Source organism: Mangifera indica, chromosome 2, assembly GCF_011075055.1.
Source record: "Mangifera indica cultivar Alphonso chromosome 2, CATAS_Mindica_2.1, whole genome shotgun sequence".
In the NCBI taxonomy this organism is placed as follows: Eukaryota; Viridiplantae; Streptophyta; class Magnoliopsida; order Sapindales; family Anacardiaceae; genus Mangifera; species Mangifera indica.
Window position 1 is genome coordinate 596,218 of NC_058138.1, and position 22,362 is coordinate 618,579.

Consider the following 22,362-nt stretch of genomic DNA (forward strand, 5'->3'; position numbering starts at 1 on the left):
CTTTCCTTCCCTCCAAACCATGTAACCGTAGCATCATTCTATATATAATTTCCCTCCATTAATTATTCTTGTCATTTTATTTTCTTAAATAATTTATTATTATATTCCGTTCATCTTGAATCACAGCCATTCATTTTCCTCTACCCCATCTCAAATCCTTTGAATCTCTGATTATTCCAGATTTTTTTATTTGATTTTTCCTTTTTAAAGATTCTTTCCTCTCCATCTCTTTCTCCATCAGGAACAACGAAAATGTTAGCGCATAAGACCTCTCCGTTTCCGTTGCTCCTCCACAAGTTCCGTTGCAATCTCCGCCACCGCCCAAGGTTCACTTGCATTCTCGACCACACCAACGTCATCGCCGCAGCGGCCGCCGCCGGCAAGGTACATGGAGCCGTTACATCTGCCATAACGCACGTCGCTGTCACCGCCGTGGCTATCGCCTCTGGTGCTTGTCTCTCTACTAAGGTGGATTTCTTATGGCCTAAATCTGAAGAACAACCTGGTATGTTTAGTTTCTTATCATCTGTTTGCTACCTTATCTATTTGAATCTATAATTTATTTTTCATTTAGGCTCAGAAACTAATATAGTCTCTTGTTCTTTTACTAGAACTTTAAACTTGTAGCATCCATACAAAATTCACCGGAGTGTTTTTTTTTTTTTTCAAATAAAGTGCGTTGTTATTAATGTTATCGTTACAGTTTGTTGTTAGAATTATGATGTTATAAGGTACATGTTGAACATTACTGAATCACAAAACGTTATAACTCTTCTTATTTTTGAAGCAACTATCTATGTTACTGGTCAGTATGTTTTTACATACGACAATGTGAGATTAGTTGTTTTGGTTGTAATATTGAATATCAACTTCTGACGAAATTTATGTTGAAACAAGGAAGGTAAATGTTAAAACATAGGAATTTTTCTTTTCGTGTTATAAGTTTCTTGTTCTTAATAAAATTAGTTGGAGGTCATGAAGAAAAATCCTAAAAGCATGTGTTAATTTTCAATATTGAGAATAGAAGTGCCTATATCAACCTTACATATTGTTACTGTTCCTGTTAAGTCTTTCTTTCCTAGGGACTGTAAGTATAAGATTTGCTTCATTCACTAGGATTCAAGCTAGCTTATAAGTTGACTTCGGGTTACTGTTGTATGTATAGTATTTATTCATTTCACTTAATTGTCCATTGAGTTATCTATTTTGAAAGAGTTGCAGGTTCCTTTATACTGGATGGAGTTGATGTAACTGGGTACCCTATATTTACTGATGCAAAGGTGTACCATCTCTCTCATATCATGACTTGCATATATGTAGTCATCTTCTGCCACTAAAACCATATATGTGAAGGCAGGTGCAAAAGGCTATTGCATTTGCTAAAAAAGCTCACAATGGCCAGTTCCGAAAAACAGGAGATCCTTATTTGTCACATTGTATCCATACTGGAAGAATCCTAGCCATGCTGGTCCCATCAAGCGGCAATCGTGTATGCATTTCTATTATGACCTTTTATGGTTTTAATTTTTGTGATTTCTTGTGGTTATATTGCTCCATGTCAAGAACGAAATATTTTCATTTTGATATGTGGTTGTATTATATAAAGTGGGAAATACAGAATTAGTGAATGTAATGACCTCGAAATAGTGAAAATAAAATTTTCATTTTGATATATAGTTTCTAGTGAAGAATGATTATGAAATGTATCATGCCAAGCAAAATATAATATGAGACAAGTATTTAAAAAATGGTTTGTATCATTCAGGTAAAATTCAGGGTATAGAAGTATCTCATTAGTTTGGGAAGCTGCTATTCTAATCTTTTGGAAGCTTCAGAGATAAAACTTTTGTTAATTCTTTAAAAAATTATGAAGTTCATTAAGTGTATGAATGTTATAACCGGGATGGCATAACTATGCCAAAGAACAATATGATTTTCACAATAATTCTCTTTCAGGAAAGTTATGTTGCACCATCCTATTGTCTGCTGCTATATGCAACATATCTAGATTGCAATTACATGAAACATCCTAAAGACGGAAATAGTAGTGGGCTTATTGGAATTTCATTACTAGTTATAATCTTTATTATTTCTTCTATGATTTTGAGCATATAGTCAATAGAAGTTTACGACATTCTTCCATTGTGCAATCTGCAACAAATAAAAATTTTTCTGCTCAAACTATTATGCCATTGACTCATTGCTAAGATCTTAAAATCTGATGCAGGCTGTTGACACAGTCGTTGCTGGGATTCTTCATGATGTTGTGGATGATACATGTAAAACTTTCTGCAGTATAGAAGAAGAGTTCGGCGATGATGTTGCAAAACTGGTAGCTGGTGTTTCCAGATTAAGTTACATAAATCAGGTACTATAGAGTGGTTATTTCAGTAAGCTTATCATGTTTTTCTCTCTTTTTTTTGTTTTTTCTTGAGAGTGAAACAATGTACTTTCCTTCACATGCTGTTGGTTCTGTGATTTGTTTGTGGTTAGATCTATAATTCTGTCTAGAGGACTATCGGTTGGGTTTTGAGGAGAGGGCCTGCCTCAAGTCGTGTAGCTCATTGTTTTCTATAACAATAATGAGAAAAAAGTAAAACCAGAGTGAAATTGTTAGTGGAGTCAAAATGTACTGGTATATCTTTAGATATTTCTGGATGATATCTTCACCAGTATATTTCTTGTCCTCTTAAAAAATTTTTGATAGCTTTTGACCATTATATCTTGTTCTTTCTTCTCATTTCTAGTTTTTCATTTGTGAGCTGCATTAGTACTGAAGTTACCTTTTTGAATTTGTTGAATAGTTGAAGTTCATGTACCTGTTTGTAAGTTTGGGACAAGTTAAGGTTGATGCTGCTTGAAGTAGACAATTTTGTTAAATAAACTTGTTTACTTTATCTATTCATTTGGTTGTCCAGTGACATGAAGGACATTATTACTGTCAGTATTCTTGTTTCCTGATGTAGTATTTATGATGTCTTTCTGTAGTTCAATAAGAAATCTTCTCAGTTTTATCACAAGCTTGCAATTTCTAGAGATAAATTTTGCCCTGTTATATCTGTTGTTCTCCTGTTTGCTATAACTAACATATAATTTTGCAGCTACTTCGGAGACATCGAAGGATTAATGTGGATCAGGGTACCCTTGGTCATGAAGAGGTACAAGATATGAATCCTGAATTTTAATTGCTATTAACCTTGCCACAAATATAGAAATTATCGATTTATTTGTAAACTTGAGTAACAATTCACATGTGATTTTTAGATGATCTAGTTATGTATTGGAATCTATCATATATTATAATCAAATTTCATAACCTGCAGTCTGAATATCCGTGCTTGTAGAAGATACTGAATAATTGAGCACATACTTATTGCTTTCAATTTCATTCAGAAATATGAGTTAAATTCTCAAGATATCAGTTATTTTCTACTTGAGTATGCTGGTTGAGTGAGAAGGATTTTTAGTTTTTTTTTTTTTTCCCCTTTATATAAGACATAAAGGAGACATTGTCGGGTTAAAGTTCAATGAATACAGTAGCGTAAGGTAATAGATGTACAATGGATGAGTTTTCTCTTGTGAAAAGACAAGCAAATGAATGCATGGTTGAGATGGTTTACCGATTCTCATGCTACTGTTGTTAATCTTATAAGGCCAATGACTTACGAGTTATGCTCTTGGGGATGGTTGATGATCCACGTGTGGTACTCATCAAGCTTGCAGACCGTCTTCACAACATGAGAACCATGTACTGAATCTTGACTTTGAACCATTAAGTTATGCTTGTTAAACAGTGTTACATTATATTTCAATCTGAAGAATAACTGTCTGGAACCAACATGTTTTAATTTCTACTGTGCCCCCCCTTCCTCTTTTTTTGATCTTTTAGATCTTCCTCTTCCTCTGTTGATAATTATTATGATTATTCACTACTGGTCTTTAGATATCTGGAAACTTTGTAATCAAAAAAAAAAAAATCTTGAAATGGCATTGTTGATAAGTAACTTTAGGTTTCTTTTATTATTATATGGATTTGGACTCCTAGATTGTGATTTTTTCTTTCAGATATGCCCTGCCACAATCAAAGGCTCAAGCTGTAGCACAGGAGACTCTACTAATTTGGTGCCCACTTGCTTCCAGATTGGGTCTGTGGGCACTGAAAGCTGAACTGGAAGATCTATGCTTTGCTGTTCTTCAGGTCTGCTCATAACCTTTTGGGCTTTAAGTGCACTTTGATTATGCCAGAAGCTGAACAGTTTGCTATACTTATGTGAATATGTACTATGTAATATTTTAAGAATGACAGTTCTAAATGTATATCAGTTCCAGTAGCATAATATGATTAGGAATTTTAATTATTGACTGTTCTAGAATTATATATATTTTTTGTACTAAATAATGAATATTTTTTCTTTATATTTAATAAACTGTGTTCAGCCTCAAATGTTCCGGAAGATGCGGGCTGATCTAGCTTCCATGTGGAGTGCTAGGAACAGAGTAGGGTGTCCAAGAAGAATATCTGCGAAAAGCAGCTCACTATCTTTGGATGATACAATTTCTTCTCCTGGTGATGAAAGTTTAACAGCATTTGAAGAGGTTATTCCAAGCATGAAGGTATGGTTATTGTTTGTATGTAAACAGTGGTTGCCCCCATATTCTTGATCTCTTTAAAGGCTGGGTTATTTAAATGTGCTAGAGATTACTGTTTCTACGTCCTTACCTATTAGCTTAAGATTCTAAACCTATTGGTAACTTAACATGATATTTGTGCTTGGTTGACCTAGTGGTCTTATGTTCAGATCTCCCTAATTTATAAAGAAGTTGGGTTTATGGTTACAATAAAATTATGTGCACAACTTTGTGCATAAATAACGATGTGTCACCATATGATTGGGTATTGTTTTATTTTTAATTTTCAACTATCCAAACATATGGTGACACATCATTGTTTGTGTATCAAGTTGTGCACATAACATTACTCTTATGGTTATTGTTTTATTTGTGGTTCTGGCTTATTCAATCCACTTGCAAGTGCAAGTGAGGAGAAGGGAGAGTTTATACTCGTATTGGTTTACTTGATCTTGAAATGTGATGCCATGGTCCTGATTCTGAGAACATATGCTTGAAACTGTGAAATTTTTATTACTAATTTTGTATTTCAAGAACATATCATATGTTTATATTGTTTAGCTAGCCACAGGCTGAAACTTCCTTACACGCTTTTAAAGTTTTTTTTTCCTTGAGAGCTGCTTTTTCTTTCATTCTTGAGGAACCTGGTCTATTTTCTATAAATAACACAGACATACATGCTCTTTGCAGGATCTTTTGGAAGCAGTGGTTCCTTTTGATATCTTATCAGATCGGAAGAAACGGACTAAATTTCTGTATGAACTTGGGAAAGGTTCAGACGGTCAAACTGCCAAGGTTGTCCAGGACGCTGGAATTGCTTTAGCATCCCTGGAAGTTTGTGAGGAAGCTCTTGAGAAGGAGATACTTATATCAACTTCGTACATTTTCTTCTTTTCTTCCATTAGCTTTTCTGCTTGTAAATTGTCAAGAAAACATAAATTTTATCTATTCATTAATTTTATTTCTATCTAAAAATGCTTACAGTGGAGGAGCTGTTATCTATCTAAAATAAATTTCTCTCTTGCTCAATGGCTTTCCCTGTTTTATGCTTGTAGTTACATTCCAGGAATGGAGGTTACTTTATCGAGCCGACTGAAAAGTTTGTATGGTATCTTCAGTAAGGTACTAATGAAGCTCATTGTTAGATTAAAGCTATAATGTCTAGAGCATTTGGGCTTTTACTTCTTCACCTTAGCCATGAATCCCCATGCTTTAGTTTTAAAAACCTATTGATAGCTTGTCCATATATTTAAAATCAGACAGAAAAGAATGTTCCTATTATGCAGTGTTCCTTTGAGAAAAGCACATGAAAGATTGTACTATGATATGAACTTGTTTTGAGGTTCAGTAGTATTTATGATATTTGGTTTCTTTGGAAAATCTAGAAGTAAACATTGACATCATATTAAATTTACATTGCTTTCTAGTTAATCTCTATCCTCATGCCGAAGGTGCCATAACATTGGTACTTGAGTTTTTAACGATACAGTGTGTTGTGAGGAGTTCTCCTGTTGATAATAAAGCATGGAGCTCGGAATTGTGAACACTGAATATGTGTCATTTTTCTATGATTACAATGTATTACTGTCTTGCACTCCTTTTAAGAGATTGCCAATTTCAGAAATTCTTGTTCTTTTATACTTTTCATTGAGTTATTTTTGGTAGATACTCTATATCAGCTTTTGTTATTTTCCTTTATCTTTTCTTATAATCCTATCAATTGAAAAGTGAGCTATATGTCTCATTACTTACCATGTACACTTAAGGTAAACAAAAAAGAAGCTTAAGTTGAGGGGTAATCTGGCTGACTGACTAGCCTTTGTTGGACATAAAACCATACTTGGTTCACTTTCCAATTCATTTTAGTCTGCTAGTTAAGTTATATAAATCTTCTCTTCATGGATTAAATTTTGTCCCAAAAGGTCCTCACAACAGTTCATTTTTTTTTGGGGAGTTCATGACTAATTGTGTTTATACTGTTGCTCCCTCTAGATGAGACGAAAAGATGTTGGCATCCATAAAGTATATGATGCACGTGCATTAAGGGTGGTTGTGGGAGATAAGAATGGAACTCTTCAAGGACCAGCAATCCAGTGTTGCTACAATCTTCTAGACATCATACATAGGTTAAACTGTGTTGCTCCTTTACTATTTTATGTTGCAAGTTGATTTTTTCTATTAGAGGTTGTACAAAATTGCCTTGAGTAAACAATACTGCATCATCATTTGATGAAAAAATTATTTGGACATGATTCATTAGAGCCATAATGAATTTTTTTTTTTTAAAACTGAGGAAATTAAACTAGTTTTTCCAGAGCTTAGTGCCATTAAGTCTCTGGATATTATCATTCATCCAATATTCTATGTAACTAGGTTGACATTGGTAGGAACCTTTGTACTGCACAGATACTTACTTAAGATATACTGATTGTGGTGATTACTTCTCTCTTTGCAGGCTCTGGACCCCCATTGATGGTGAATTTGATGATTACATTGTTAATCCGAAACCTAGTGGTTATCAGGTCATTTTACACCTTGAATACTTTACTGTGGAGACCATTATGCATATTTGCACCACAAACATTTATATTGCATTTACAAAGACACTTCCACCTAAAAAGAAGAATGCCACAGAAAGCTACTTAGATATTTCTGTAACTCCACATATTGTGGTGCTATGGCTAGATAGAGAGATGAATTGGCTGAGTAGGCATATCCTGCATCTCTGCACTTGAAGAATGATCCAAGTTGCTTTTAATGTAATAGAGATGAAGTGGTTTATCTCTAGCATATGTTTTATGTAACTTTGATGGGTATTGTTGGAGTTGTTGAAATCAGTTGGATCAGTTGTTTGGTATAGGACATCCACTAAGCTTACCGATAAAAGGTCTGTTACCTCCCAGTGCATGGGTATTGTCTGTTTACAACTGAACTCTCCAACTGGTATGGGCCTTCTTGGTCTCAGACATGTGGGATTCTACTTTAATTCATATTTGCCACACTTGAGCAATACTCCTGTGTCTTTATACGCTAAAGTATCTCATCTTTTTCATGTGTGGGATAGTGTATGTGTTCAACAGTAATTTTCATTTAACCTAATACGGGTTTGATTCTGGATATTTATAAAATTGCTATTTCTCTTAAAATGTTTTACTTTTTTCAGGTCACATTTTACACCTAAAACCTTCTTTTATTTGCTACTTGCAGTCACTGCACACTGCTGTCCAAGGTCCTGACAGTTCACCTTTGGAAGTTCAGATAAGAACACAGGTGCGGTATTTGGTTCTAATTTTGTATGATGTCAAAGTTATGTCAGGTATTTCAATTTGGCTTATAATATTAGTCATTTTCCTTTTCAGAAAATGCATGAATATGCTGAACATGGGCTTGCTGCACACTGGTTATATAAAGAAACTGAAAACAAGTTGCGGTATACAAGCAGCATGGATGAATCTGATATGGAAGCGTCTTCTTATCTGTCAAAAGAAATGGAGGATAATAATTCTTTGGATGATGATTTGTTTATGAAGTATGGTTCTCTGAAAGTGGGACACCCAGTTGTCAGGGTGGAAGGAAGCCACATACTTGCTGCTGTTATAGTTCGGTAATGTCATTACATTATGTCTAAGTTATCTAGTATCCAACATTAAACTTCATTTACTAACCTTATCCTAAATTTTGCTTTTTCAGAGTAGATAAGGGTGGAAGAGAATTGCTTGTTGCTGTGAGCTTTGGACTGGCAGCTTCTGAAGTGGTAGCTGACAGAAGATCTTCCTTACAGATAAAAAGTTGGGAAGCTTATGCAAGGTTATTTAAAAAGGTTGAGTTGCTTCACTATATATCTTAATTGCTTAATCTTTCAAATTATAGCGCTAGTTACTGCCAGAGAATTATAGTTTGATGATCAATGGTTTTAGTATTAATATTGTTGTTTGGTTCATTTCAGTATGGTTAAAAAAATATAATGACTATTTGGAGTAAGATAGTTAAATTATATTGGGTTTGGGGGGAAGGGATGGTTCTATTGGGTTTTGATGAACTTGTAACAGTAATCTTATTATTAATGTTTAGAAACTACTGCTCATTTGCAGGGTAATGAAAACACAGTCTAGGAAATAAAACTAATCTCCAATAAATTTGGGTCTTAGATTAAGTTTAACTTGAAGATTTTAGCTTGAACTATGGTATGATCAAGGACATATGGTGTTAAGAATGCTGTTAGTTTCACCAAATCTTACTCTCATACTCTCTTAGAGTTGCCTAGGCCGTTGATCTCCCTGTAATATCCATCAAAATCCTTTAAACATTAAATCCAGTTCTTCAACAGCGAAGTCGTGATAAATTGCTGTACATAGCTTTAACAATACTTTGTACCGCTTAAAGCTCACTCTAATTTGACATAGCAAAGGAATAAATTTGTTAAGTTATATTTAGCGTTATTTGACTATGTAATAGTTGTTTATCACGAGTTTTGTAAATGCATCAAGGTTGTTATTCAAATTACCTCACAGCATTCGATTTTTATCAACTTGGCTTTGCAGGTGTCGGATGAGTGGTGGTGTCAACCAGGACATGGTGATTGGTGTATTTGCCTAGAGAAGTATACACTTTGTCGAGATGGCATGTACCATAGGGTATGGTCACTATTTATTGAGATAAATAGTCATGACTTCACAAACTGATGCTACGGCACTCTACAATACATTTATATAATCATTGAATGATTTCACAGATTACAATGTGTGAATTATGACATTAAGAAAATTTATCATTTTAATTTATGGAAGCTGTAAAAGTAGTTTTTTTTTGCCTTACTATTTGAATATAGAAAACCACTGCATTAAGTGGAATTTTTGTCTACATTAGTGTCTAAATGATAAAACAATGATGTAAGAACTGACTATGAATTCTATTGTACAAATTTCTTTCTACAGCAAGACCAGTTTGAGCGCCTTCTGCCAACCTTCATCCAGGTCACTCATTTAACGGAGCAAGAAGAATCTGAATATTGGGCTGTTGTCTCTGCTGTTTTTGAGGGCAAACCGATTGATTCTATTACATCTAGGCCAAGCTTAGACTCTGTTGCTTCAACTTCCATGGAAGCTAGCATCAATAACAAGGTTTGCTGAAAATTAACTTACTGCACTATAGTTCATTATGTTGATCATTAATTTGTTGAAGCTTGTTTGGGTACGCTACTTTTTCTTCCCAGTATTTGTGAAAGTATCTGCTATGGGTGCATACAATTCAAAATGGTTTCCTTGAGGTTTGTCTTGCATATATACTCTTCCTTGGCCCAAAGCTAATCTTCAAGTTCCCATTGCTTTCATTCTGTCTGCGCTGGCATGCAGTTTTTGGTTTACTTTAAAAGGTGTCTTCACTAGGTCAATAACCATAGTGAAAGGAAGTATTAATGCTGTTTTACAAAACCGTTTTTCCTATGCAAATAACTGACAGTTCGTGTTCATGTTAAATTCTAATGCATAATTTTATTTATATGTTTTTGTTGCATTAGAGAACAAATAGCATAACAAATTTGTTTTTGCCTATGACTAATTTATACTTGAATCTAGGTCCGTTTATTGAGGACAATGCTTCAGTGGGAAGAACAACTACGATCTGATGGTGGTCTGAGAGAATCAAACCTTGGTAGGCAATCTTATGGTCATTTGGATTCAGTCGTTCTTGGGGAAGTGGTAATTGTATGTTGGCCCCATGGTGAGATAATGAGATTGAGATCAGGCAGCACTGCAGCAGATGCAGCTATAAGAGTAGGGCTTGAAGGGAAGCTAGTTCTGGTTAATGGTCAGTTGGTTTTACCCAATACAGAGCTCAAAGATGGTGATGTAGTTGAGGTTAGAGTGTAAGTAAATCTACTCCATGGTTGAATCAGTTAGTGACTTAGTGGAGACAACAGGGTTTTGGAAAGTCATCAATCACAATTTAAACAAAGTATATACTATATGATTGTTTTGAGATATATAGTATAACTTGATTGAAGCTCTCGAGGCTGCGCTCTCAGATTATACTTGTATGTCGATGGACTTCTACGGCAAACTTTGCAGCAGTCAAGGGCAGCAACTTTTAGTAGTAGCTCTATATTTATATGTCAAACAAGCAAAATTCACCATAAAAAAGAATCTCTCAATTAGGATGCAGACGCCCCATCCTGTCAGCAGAGGCATTGTAAACTGATGCCAGATCTGGCGTCAAAAGAAGCCTTGTTTATACTGAGTATGAAATTGACAATCAGAGTTTGATCAAAGAAATTCTGTCTTAGCTGTTGATTATAGTTCATTCTGGCTAAGATTTATTCCTAATTTCTATTGTTATTATTATTGTCAAGATTGCTATTCCATCGCAGTGGTCATTTCATCGCCAATGTCACCCTCTGCCATTGCCTCATCCCCAGCTCCATCAATAGGTTCAACTCCATTCTGTACTGAATTTGATTGCTGCTGTAGTTGTTCACTTTGTTTTTCTGCCTCATTTGAAGTTGGCATTGTTGTTTGTGGATATTGATCACTCCAAAAGGCCAATGTGGATGTAACTGGCACATGCTGCAAGTAAGTAAATCCAGCCCAAGTCAAAATAATAAAATCTTTATATCATTACCTCTTTACAATGTATATAATTTGTATGTTATTTTCTGTTCATGTCTTCTAATTCTAAAATCTTTATACATGCATTTCATACGTTTATCTTTTCCAGTAGTTAATTTTGTTTAGATTAATTTCATACACACACACATTAGATGAATGGCCAAAAGAATCAAAATCTAGCTAGTTTTCTACCAGGACTTGAAGAGAGAGTGTGTGTGCATAGATAAGATAGATAGATTGATTGATAGACACCTCTCATACAAACAGTTGGTATTAACGAGTGTTTCATCAGGTGATTGGTGATATAATTGTTTACATTATGATTATTTCAAGATCACTCATTCAAATAATAACACATGAGCCATTAATACATGTTACTACCAATTTTGTTATTAGATGAGGTATTATTGTTATTAATGCTATGTGAATCACAATGAGAAAACCAAACAACTATGTAATTACTTATAACATAATTAATGAAGTTTGATATCGAAGGTTTATTAATTAGCCTAGAAAATTAGTTGGGCACATTATAATTAGTGCTATTATTACTTCAAATTGTTATTAATTCAAGGTAGAAAAAATAGTTGAACTAGTTGAAGCTTGTGACCTCTTTACTTTTTTCTTCTTTTGATGTTGTTCCTTTGGTTTTCTTCTTCTTTTTTGGGGGTTCTTCTTTTTCTTGGACCTTCTTCTCCTCAGCCTGCAAAATCACAAGTACATTACCAACATAAAATTGTACTGGCCAGTTTGATAGGGAATCAGTGGTAAATCTAATTCAGATCACAGTTAAAATTTGTTTTAATTATTGGATCGAATTGACTTAAGATTAAATCATATTGAGTTACAGTCCAACCATCAAGTCAAACCAATCTAACTATCATGTTAACATTTGCATGATGTCATATTGAGATCAATATGATCAAAACTCATTTTAAAATTTCCATTGTGACACATTAATCCTTTAATCAGGTATAATTAGTACATTTTAGTACTACCTTTTTAGCCTCTTGCATCATCAGCCATTCTGGATCAATTTCTGTAGGGCAGCTCTTAACCTTGGGACACTTAAGTTGTTGAGAGTCTATTTGAGCAACTAATGAGGTATGAGAAGCAGAAGATAAAGATGATGGCCGTACAAGTAGCTTCTTTTGAATCTGTCCTTGTGATTCCATGATTCTCTGCATCATCATCAATTAATTATAATAGAAATTAATATAAAAATATATAGGAATTAACAACTATAACCAGGGTAGGACTTAATATGAATTGAGCTCAAACAAAGTGTAATTAGAGGTCAATTCAAATCTCAAAGAATGAGTTTGAAACAGTTTGGAGATCTACGAAATGAGATTTAAACTCGACTTGAAGAAAAAACTTTACTAAATCTTATGAAACTAATATTATTATCTTCTAATCACATATATATATATATATATATATATATATATATATATATATATATTAGAATTTAGGCACATGACATCATCCTATAGTAAATTAAATTTGAATTAAAAAATACCTGTTCATCATGACGCAGAAAGAGATGGTTGTTTTCATTTTGTATGTCTTGTTCTGTTACATCAAAATATTCGTCTCCAATTTGTAGCTGCAAACTTCCATCAGACCACCTTATAAATCGTGCATTACTTTCTCTCTACAAAATAAGTTAGCAATTTTCAATTATAGATTATAATTTTAACAAAGAGTAGAACAAAAGTAATGATATCTTGTGATTGGTTGAGATGACAAATATAAAATCTCCATTTGAACATTTATAATGCTATAAAATTAAGTGTAAATAAACAATAATTCTGAACTAACAGTGAATGTGCCGTCTTCATTCTGGACTTCCCTCCAACGAACAACACTCTTTGGTAAAAATGAAGGTTTCTTCAGATTAGCATCCTCCTCAGCAGCGTCAACCATTTGTTCTTCTTCTTCTTCTTCTTCTTCTTCAACATATGTCTCAGGATCAAACTGTCTCGGCTGAATATCGAATACTTTCGGGGCTTTCAACAGCATCATCTATGATACACATTTAACATTGTATGACAATTCAAGTTTTTTACATCAATTAAAATGTCAATGATATAAATCAGTATATGTAAATTATTTCCTTATTTACCTCCTGTATGCATGCGCATAAAATGATTAACCAAAATAATTAAGAAAATAAAAAAGGAAAGATAAAAAATAGTTCAATTGTTATTGTTACAATTCTACGTAGAAGTCTCGCTCTTTGAGCTATAGCTTTTATGTTTAGAGAAATCTAATAGCATTTGTGAAGGTCCAACAAAGTGGATAGAAAAACCTTAAGATCCTATGGATTTATATTGAACTTTTGGAATATTGAACCTTCGATAAGACGGTCTAATAGTCTATTAATTTCTTATATATATTATTCAAGTTTTTTCTGTAATACTTTAACACATCAGTTACTTATTTAAACCTCTCTCTCAAAAACCTATGAGGGATCCAATCATCCAATTCAAAATCTTTAATGTGCTCTAATTATTTATTTATATTTTTTTAATTTAAAATCATTCAACCATATTAAACACAACAATTTTTATAAATAAATTAGTAATTCTCAATTTTAGTGTGTCAGAAGTAACTCAAGATATTTATAATTACAATACAGAACAGAAATTTAAAAAAAAAAAATACCTTGCTTGGGTCCATGGGGAGTCTCTGACTTGGAATCTCTAGTTTTATGGGTGATGGAGAGCATTTGTCCCCGGAAGACAGAATCTCCATGAACTTTTTTCTTTCTTCTTGAAATTTACTCCGCCTTTGGAAATAGTCATACTAATGTTATATATTTTTCAACTGCTTATCATGCCTAAGAACTGCTTATCTTGCCTAATTGATTGTATTAAGATAATCAATTATTTACTTAGTAATGTTACGTGCATAACTTTTGTATATAAATAACGATATGTAATCATGTGATTAGACAGTGAGAAATTAAAGATAAAACAATACACAATCACATGATAATATATCATTATTTGTGCACAAAAATTATGCACATAGTTTTATAGATTATTTATTGGTATTTGGCTTCAAAAATAAAACTACATATACTTGTAACGGGTGTCAATTTGGGAATCAATGATGTCATTGACTATCAAATTGATATATATATATATATATGAGATTTGAAGTATGCTGACCTTTCATATTTTTTATCATTCATGATCGATTTTCCTTTATAATTGGCATGTTCTTCAACACTGCCCTTCTCAGTGCTTTCATAATTTTCATCATTCACGATCGATTTTCCTTTAGAATTGACATGTTCTTCAGTACTGTTTGTTTTAGTGCTTTCAAGCTCCATTGCAACTTCCTCTTCAACTTCCTATACTTTCAAAACAGAAAGAGAACATCATTAAGCTATTAATTTCAAGCTTACCAACATAATTAGCCTAATATCCTTCTATTTTAACAAAGCATTGAAAAATGGACAGCAAATATCAACATTAAGCAACTAAACCATACACAAAGTACATCCTACATCATGACGTTTCTATATAAAGGGGAAAAATATAAACTAAACAAGGGTTAAGTGTTGAGTTGAATCTAAAGAAGAGTCAATTATCTGATATTCAAACTAATATTTGAATCAAAAATTGAATAAAAAAATTGGTTATTTAAAAAATCGGTTCGAATATCAATTCAAGATTATAAAAAACTGATTTTTTTGTTCAATTATCAATTTGTCCATTTTTTAAAACCAGTTAATCAAAACGAATCAGTTTTTAAGAAAATGAAACAACACTTCAATAAAAGATTGAAACCTATTGTAAAAAGTTTAAAAAAATAATAATAAATTCGGATGATCCTTTCAAATTCAAAGGTTAACCAAAAGTTTGGTTTGATTGAACAGTATTTTTTATTTAGTTTAAAATCAGTTAATTTTTAAATTGATTTAGTTTCAATTTATGAGTTTCTTCCAATCAAAAATTAGGTTCGGTTTGAAATATTATCAAATTAATTTAATTAACCAGTTTTGTGGCCCTCATTTTAAGATTAGGACCATAAGCCTAAAAGCTCTGATATTGTAAAATGAAGAAATATATTTTAAGCAGTAAAAGCCTCCATAAATAGACTCATTCTTTACTATTTATGTTGACATAAAAACATAAAAGATATTGTCACAATGATGTTGATCTATTAATTTTAATATTTGACCTAGATATTATTTTGAGTATTTGTAAATAATTTAGGAGCAGAAAGCTCAAGACAATTAAGCTCGAATCGGCCTTAAATAAGAATGAAAATTGAATGATATCAATGAATTTGGAAACCCTACTTCTTAGTAATGGATCAAAACATAAGATTTGTTTGAAATAGACATATCATTTATGGTCTTGAGATATAGAGCAAAGATTTGGAAAATTGTAAGATATAAAAATTATAAAATAAATAAACAAATATGAACTTACACCTTAAAGGAAAACAAAAGTAATTACGGAAATGTAATTTTATAAGGGAAAAATGATAGAAAAATCTCACAAAGTTAACTGTTTTAAATGAAAAACTCTTACTTGAGTTGAATCATCCTTTTCGCCTTTAATCGAGAGTTCACATTCTTCAATAGTTAGACTCATCTTCTCTTGTTGTTTGCCTTCGTCTGCCATTTTCCTCTTTCTAAAGCTCAAATGATGACCATTTTTATGTTTATTTTTACCCTTTTATATAACGGAACATTAAATTATAACAACAAAGAAATTAATTAAAAGAATCTTTTATTTTTTTCTTTGTAAGACATTTGGTAATGAAGTTAATGAATTTCTTTTTATTTAAATTCTAATAGTGATTATAATCCATATATAGGAGATATTTTTTTAATAAAAGACAAATAGAAAATAAAAGGAAGTTGTTGATGAATATTTTTGTATTTTATAATTTCTTGCAAAAACGTGTATGAAGTCAACATCCTAGTTCAATAGTTTAGCCCAACTGTTGAGATATTATTTATTTTAGACACATAATCTTTTATGATTTTAATTTTGAGTTTTGCAAACCAAAATGTGTTTTGACAAATTAAGAACTCATAGGCTAATTAACCATCCTTTGTTACCATTGTCAAACGATATGAAATATTTATATATACTCAATATCTCTCTTATATTTGTTATTTTCCCAGAGGTATTACAAAGTTTATAAGAATTGAAAATTAAAATAAATTATAAATATATGTTTCTCAATCTAATTTTAGGTAGTAGCGAAGCTAAATTTAGGCTTTGGGTGCTTACTATCACGATCTCATTCCACAACATTGAGACTGGAGCAATAAGTGTCTACATAAGGTTGTGGTTTTGGGAAGCATTCAAATAGGGTGTTATAATTGAGATGTGAGGTGCATTTTCCTATCACATTGGCAATGCTTCATAGGACTCTTTAAAAGGGAGGTGCTATGTGAGAGAGAAGTATGAGACCAAATCAACATGAGTACTTCAAAACTCCACAACAAAAAAGAGTTTGTTATGATTGCATAAAACACCCCACTCTCGAAATATTGTTCTTCGGAAGAATATGTCACTTACTTTGACTATAATAGCATGCATTTACATAATAAACACCAAACATTCCACAATCATAACAAACTACTAAAATACCCTTATTAATTTAACTTTACAAAAGTGTACAGAATAACATCCAAATAATAAAAACATCCCAACAAAAGTTTGAGTGTAGCAATAACAAAAAATGTGTCCACATGATAACTAAAAAGTCAAATACACAAACTGAACTCTAGAAGTAAACAAGTAAACCTTCTCGTTGACCACTTCTTGCATCGCAACCATTATGATCACTTATACTTGCAAAACATAAAAAAGAAGGAAAGTGGGTGAAAAGTCATTCAATAAATATGAGACTCTACTAACTTTTGCTAAATCTCTGTAATACCCTTGCACGACCCACTATAACTTAGTCATTAGAAGTTTATCCCTAAACTTTTACTGTGATGACGAGGGCATTATTATTCTTATATGAATACTCGGAAACCTTTAGGCCTTATAACATATCTCTCAAAACTATTAGGGTCTCGCTTATCAATACGAACTACTTTGAATTCTAAACTGGAGTGATTGCATCATCTTTTGCTTGTTCAGGTGAAAGTTCTATCTCATTTAAAGCTATATACTAGATCAACTAGACTAAGTCGATATAGGGATTTGACACATTGATCATGTGAGCATCGTTATGCAATCAACTCGCTACATTACTATGGATTGCCAAACTAAAATAGGGCTCTACTGTGAGCAAGGTTCCCCATTATGAGCATCGTGTCTTACTATGAACGTGACCTAATACAAGCAGTGTAAGAAGTAAGGTTGGATACGAGCCGAGCCGAGCCGAGCCGAGCCCGAACAAGGCTCGGCTCATTTTCAATGAGTCTAAGCTCAGGCTCGAGCTCACCGAGCTGGCTAAGCATATGTTCGTGTTCAACTCGTTTCATAATTTTAATGTTTGGGCTCAGCTCGCACTTAGCTCGGGTTCATGTGTTCGGGGTTTGGGTTCGCTTTGAGCTCGCATTTTAGGCCCATATTTTGAGGAACAAATGGTGTCGTTTGTTCCAAGTTAAACGTTTTTTTTATTTGAGTGAACGGCTCACAAGTTGAGCTCAGCTAGCTTAAATGATCTTTGGATTCGGGCTCGTATTCATTTTTTGCTTAAAATTCAAGCTCGTGTTCGTATTCAGGCTCATTCAAGGCAAGTTCAGGCTCAGGCTCGTTCGAACAAAGCTTGTTTCAAGCCCAAACAAGCTCGCTTCGAATCTAACCCTAGTAAGGAGTATAAACTCATGATGTCCTATCTAACAACCCTATGACATTATCAACTCAGGTTGCTTAAGTTTTCACCCTAAATTATAACTCGTGCCCTACATAGCATCTCTTTTAGGCACATTGGGTGTTGTTGTGTACCAAGAAAGTTCATATTATTTTTCAAGACAACTTATTAAACACAACACATTTCTTTTCATTTACTATTCATTATAGATCACGTACATGTTAGGGTGGTGCCCTAAAGCCAATCGGTTTATACTTGTGTATAATGCAATTTATTTATTTATTAATTAAAGGTATTTATTATTCATTCGTATTAATGTGTATATAATGTGTTCATAAGTATAATATGCCTTTAAAATAGTAGAATCAAAACGAGGGCATCAAATGACTAACCGTAAAACCTTATGAACACATTAGATAGTCATTATAGAAATATCTATAATCTTAATATTACTTTGATCTACGGGTATGAGTAATAATGATAAGATATCATAGTATTAAACGACTCCACTAAAAGGTGGTAACAATTCTCACGCATCAAAGTTGTTAGCCAACAATTGTTCACGTTATAGATGTTTCTACTAAACTAACCCAACTTTAGAATATTCATATGGATGGTTATTCTAGTGCCTATAAATTATATGTTTTAACTCACAAGTACATGTGATCCTTAAACTTGAGATCACCAAACTATCTTATATAAGGATTGATATGGTTTTGTATCATCTAATGTGTTGTCGTAATTACGATAACTATAAAGATGGTGATTGGCCAACCACCTCACCATTGTCACATTTATATCTATCACCTACAAAATAAAAGGAAGTGATTGAAAACATTCATTAAGTAGGAATGATTTACCCCACAATATCCATTAATCAAATTTATCCATTTCTTTTTCTAACCCAGGTTATCTCTATTTCAATCTAAGGTTGTTGGATCTCAACTGAATAAAGGGACTATGCATATCCACTGTAGTGACCAATCTCTAAGGCTTACTGGTCATGGTGCCTTATCAATATATAGAACCCAATTGTCAAACTCTCTATATCCTGGTAAGTCCTAGCCAATCAACACAGTCCTAACAATTCTTTCTTTATCTAACGACACCAATAGAGTAAATGTTTTATAGTCAATCCTATGATGCACTTATTTTATCATTATTATAAAAGGCATGGTTTCATTTGTTAATTATAGTTGTCTACATATGATGAATGCTCTTAGATTGGTGGAACCATCATAAAAGGATCAACGAGTTGTTTAATCGTATGCACCATACGATCAAATTAGGCGGTGGATCTAAAAATGTCTATGGCCATGACTTTATTATAAAAATAAAAGTAATTCTTCATCATTATAGTTTCTAAATTCCTCTTGATAATAATTTCAAAAGTAATTAAACATAATCAAAGTTTTATAAATAATAATCTGTAATTACATAATTTACAGATAATAAATCTAAATATAAAGACACTTCAATCTCTTAACTTACCTTGATTTCATTTTATTCCACACCTTCTTATTAATCTAGAAATTTTATTTTGTAAAATATTAGAGAGGAGGAGTAATCATCAACTCAGTAAGTAAATATAATCATAATCTGTAATTTTTTAAAAACATTGTATTATAGAAACTTCTTTACTTTCAAAATCATTAGTCCTGAGAAAGAACAATAATAAAACTTTTCGTAGTCATTAATCATAAGGAAAATAAAATATTTTTATGTTCATTAACCATAAGAAAAACTATATAAAACAGTTTCATATTTATTATCATAAGGAAAAACAAATATAAACATTTTCATATTCATCAATTATAAGGACAAGTAGAATTCACCTTCCTTTCATAAAATTATCTTAAAAGAATTCATAAATATTGCTCATAAATATAATACATAAAATTTGTAAGCTCATAAATAGAAAACATAAAATTCATATTTAGCATTTGCGGCATCGTGTCACTTGTATCCTCAGTGATTCAGTTATATTCATATTCGTATTAATCATAAGTCTGCAAACGTTTCATTATTTTTATTCATATTTGTATAATTTCACAAACTCTTTAATATTTTAATATTCATGATACATCCACAAACCTTTTATCATAAGTTCGCAGGCTTTTTATTATTTATGTTCATATAAGTTCATAGACCCTTCATTATATTCATATTCATAATAGGTTTACAAACCTTTCATTATTCATATTCATCATAGATCCACAGATGTTTCATCAATCAATATATGTCTCATGATACTATATGATTTGATTATATTTATCAATTCATAACCTGTCAATTCCTCATTTTAGAAAAAACATTTGACAAAAATTATTCTATAAAACTTTTCTTTCTAACAAACCTTTATCTTTGAAAAATCTCTAAAAGTCTTTATTCAAGAAATTCATCCAATACTTTTGTCAATAGTTTTGTTTATTATTATTATTTTTTAAAAAAAAGAACAATCTTGGAAGACAATTTTCAAAGTGTTTTAAGTTAAAACATTAGATAACATAGCATCATTCAAAACATAAATCATCATGAAATAAAATAACACAATTCATTAAATATCATGTAAGTTTTTAGTTACCTTAAAAGTAAACCGTGTCTGTTTCCGCCTTTAATCGTTCAATGAAATACCAATATCCATACATTATCCTATTAATCTTAAATCATACTTAACAGTATCAAATCTTAATCTTATAATTACCCTCTAATAGTATATAAGCCGTATAACTCATAATCCTAATGTTAAATCATAAGAAACTCTGTGCATATACAGAACCTTCGTTGAACAACCATTGTCATATGATTTTTAATACATTAACCATTCATCATGAATTCATGAAATTTAGAAATTTAATACAATGTAGAAGACAAATAATAAAACCTTCAAAAAAATTCCCAAATCTAAATTGATTCAATTTCATATTCAAAATATTTGATAAAATTATAACATAAAATTATCCAGAATTTGAAATTTTTTATTGGACATTCTTTGTTCTAATATTTTTAATAATTTATGTAAAAATTAGAAATTTATGAAATTTTTATATAATTAAATAGACATATAATAAAATTTTCAGAAAAAATTTAAGATACAATTGAGTTTAAAATATTTGATCAAAACGTTCAAAAAAATCATACTTCCAAATTGCCCCAAATGCAGCATTTTTACTGAGCAGTCAATGTTCTAAGGTTTTTAATAATTTATATAATTATCAGAAAATTATAAAAAATTAACATAATATAAAAAGACATATTACAAAATTTTTTTAAAATTTATCAATTACAAATGAGATAAACTTCTTCGACAAAATATTTAATAAAGATAAAATAACTAACTATCTAAATTTTCAATTCTTTAATACGCATTGACACAATTTTAATCCGAATACTATGCTAACACAATTAAAACCTAAGTCATCAATAATCTAATAGAAGAAATAAGAAATCCTAAAATTGAACGTAACCAAATAAAATAAAAGAGAAGATTTAAACTTAATTTCCTAGCCTCTTATCGAATGATACAATCCTTTCACCTCACTTCCTTCAATTGCCCAAAGGTGAATAAAAGAAAAAGAATATATTTTTATATGGGATGTAAACTCTTGGAATAAAGAAAATAGTTCTTTTGAGTATTAAAAGGGATGATAAGTCCTCAATTAAAATGCTTTAATGCCTACTTACCCCAAATTAGCTAATCATATTGTGTATATCATATAATTTGAAATAGTTTCTCTTAAATTTGAAATTTGAAGGATGAAAATCCTATTCAATTGGGTTTTCAAATATTGTATCTATCGTATAATTAGATATTATTTTATCTTTAATTTATAATTATCTAATCAAATAATAAAATATCATCTGAATATTTAATTAAATATTTAAATTTTGATATATATAATTTTATTAATCTAAAAAAAGTAAAAAAAAATATATTTGAAATTCAATATTATAATTTTATCTTATTCATAGTTCTTTTGGATTGAGGTCATTCTTGGTTGGTAATCAAACAATAATCCCTATGGGATTGTTGTGCTTACATAATTCCCTCTAACTAGAGTGGGTTCAAATTGAACATAAGAGTGGTTTGAACTCAACTCAAAGTAAGAAAAAACCTCTCAAACTAACTGGAAATGGTGATGATTTTATTGGAGAAGCCTTCAAAAAGTGTCAAAATGACTCACTTAATTCACACTAACTCGATTTGCACTCAAGTTAGGGCTACCCTAGCTTGAATTTAGCTCCCTCAAGCTGAGCCCAGCGGAAATCAGACTCCAGATTAAGTTATTTCAACATACCAAGTCAATTAGACCGTCACCATAAACAA

At 31.7% G+C, this 22,362-nt stretch overlaps 2 protein-coding genes and 1 long non-coding RNA gene across 6 annotated transcripts; 1 reads left to right on the forward strand and 2 right to left on the reverse strand.

Annotated features, from left to right (window-relative positions):
- Positions 1-87: 87 nt before the first annotated feature.
- Positions 88-10,946, forward strand: LOC123209376. Of its 4 annotated transcripts, none has more exons than XM_044627392.1 (18): positions 88-505; positions 1,222-1,280; positions 1,358-1,489; positions 2,228-2,368; positions 3,102-3,158; positions 3,654-3,748; positions 4,066-4,198; positions 4,438-4,614; positions 5,320-5,507; positions 5,685-5,751; positions 6,622-6,755; positions 7,085-7,151; positions 7,837-7,899; positions 7,989-8,233; positions 8,320-8,449; positions 9,171-9,263; positions 9,564-9,749; positions 10,203-10,946. In XM_044627392.1, exons 1-18 carry the CDS (start codon positions 253-255, stop codon positions 10,494-10,496), a joined length of 2,514 nt encoding a protein of 837 aa, XP_044483327.1. In that variant the 5' UTR covers positions 88-252; the 3' UTR covers positions 10,497-10,946. The 4 variants fall into 4 exon arrangements, with proteins under 4 accessions (XP_044483327.1, XP_044483329.1, XP_044483330.1 ...); XM_044627394.1 differs by having other exon boundaries at positions 388-505; positions 1,214-1,280; positions 1,354-1,489; XM_044627395.1 differs by having other exon boundaries at positions 388-505; positions 1,214-1,280.
- On the reverse strand, positions 10,817-11,893 carry LOC123209378. The gene is made up of 2 exons (XR_006501064.1): positions 11,842-11,893; positions 10,817-11,189 (listed from the first exon to the last, which is right to left on the reverse strand). It is a non-coding gene; the product is annotated as an uncharacterized LOC123209378 (long non-coding RNA).
- A 36-nt stretch (positions 11,894-11,929) lies between these two features.
- On the reverse strand, positions 11,930-13,281 carry LOC123199429 (protein LEO1 homolog). Its single transcript, XM_044614437.1, has 4 exons — positions 13,056-13,281; positions 12,754-12,888; positions 12,217-12,412; positions 11,930-11,934 (listed from the first exon to the last, which is right to left on the reverse strand). The coding sequence occupies exons 1-4, from the start codon at positions 13,257-13,259 to the stop codon at positions 11,930-11,932; spliced, it is 540 nt and encodes a 179-aa protein (XP_044470372.1). The 5' UTR covers positions 13,260-13,281.
- Positions 13,282-22,362: the final 9,081 nt, after the last annotated feature.

What these genes read in the sequence shown, in the direction of transcription:
- LOC123209376 (XM_044627392.1), top strand. Translation starts at nt 253, where the DNA reads ATGTTAGCGCATAAGACCTCTCCGTTTCCGTTGCTCCTCCACAAGTTC. An exon ending in GAGATACTTATATCAACTTC is followed by an intron (nt 5,508 to 5,684) that starts GTACATTTTCTT and finishes TTATGCTTGTAG; the next exon opens with TTACATTCCAGGAATGGAGG. An exon ending in CGAAACCTAGTGGTTATCAG is followed by an intron (nt 7,152 to 7,836) that starts GTCATTTTACAC and finishes TGCTACTTGCAG; the next exon opens with TCACTGCACACTGCTGTCCA.
- LOC123199429 (XM_044614437.1), bottom strand. Translation starts at nt 13,259, where the DNA reads ATGATGCTGTTGAAAGCCCCGAAAGTATTCGATATTCAGCCGAGACAG. An exon ending in ATGAAGACGGCACATTCACT is followed by an intron (nt 12,889 to 13,055) that starts GTTAGTTCAGAA and finishes CTTATTTTGTAG; the next exon opens with AGAGAAAGTAATGCACGATT. An exon ending in TTCTGCGTCATGATGAACAG is followed by an intron (nt 12,413 to 12,753) that starts GTATTTTTTAAT and finishes ATGATGATGCAG; the next exon opens with AGAATCATGGAATCACAAGG.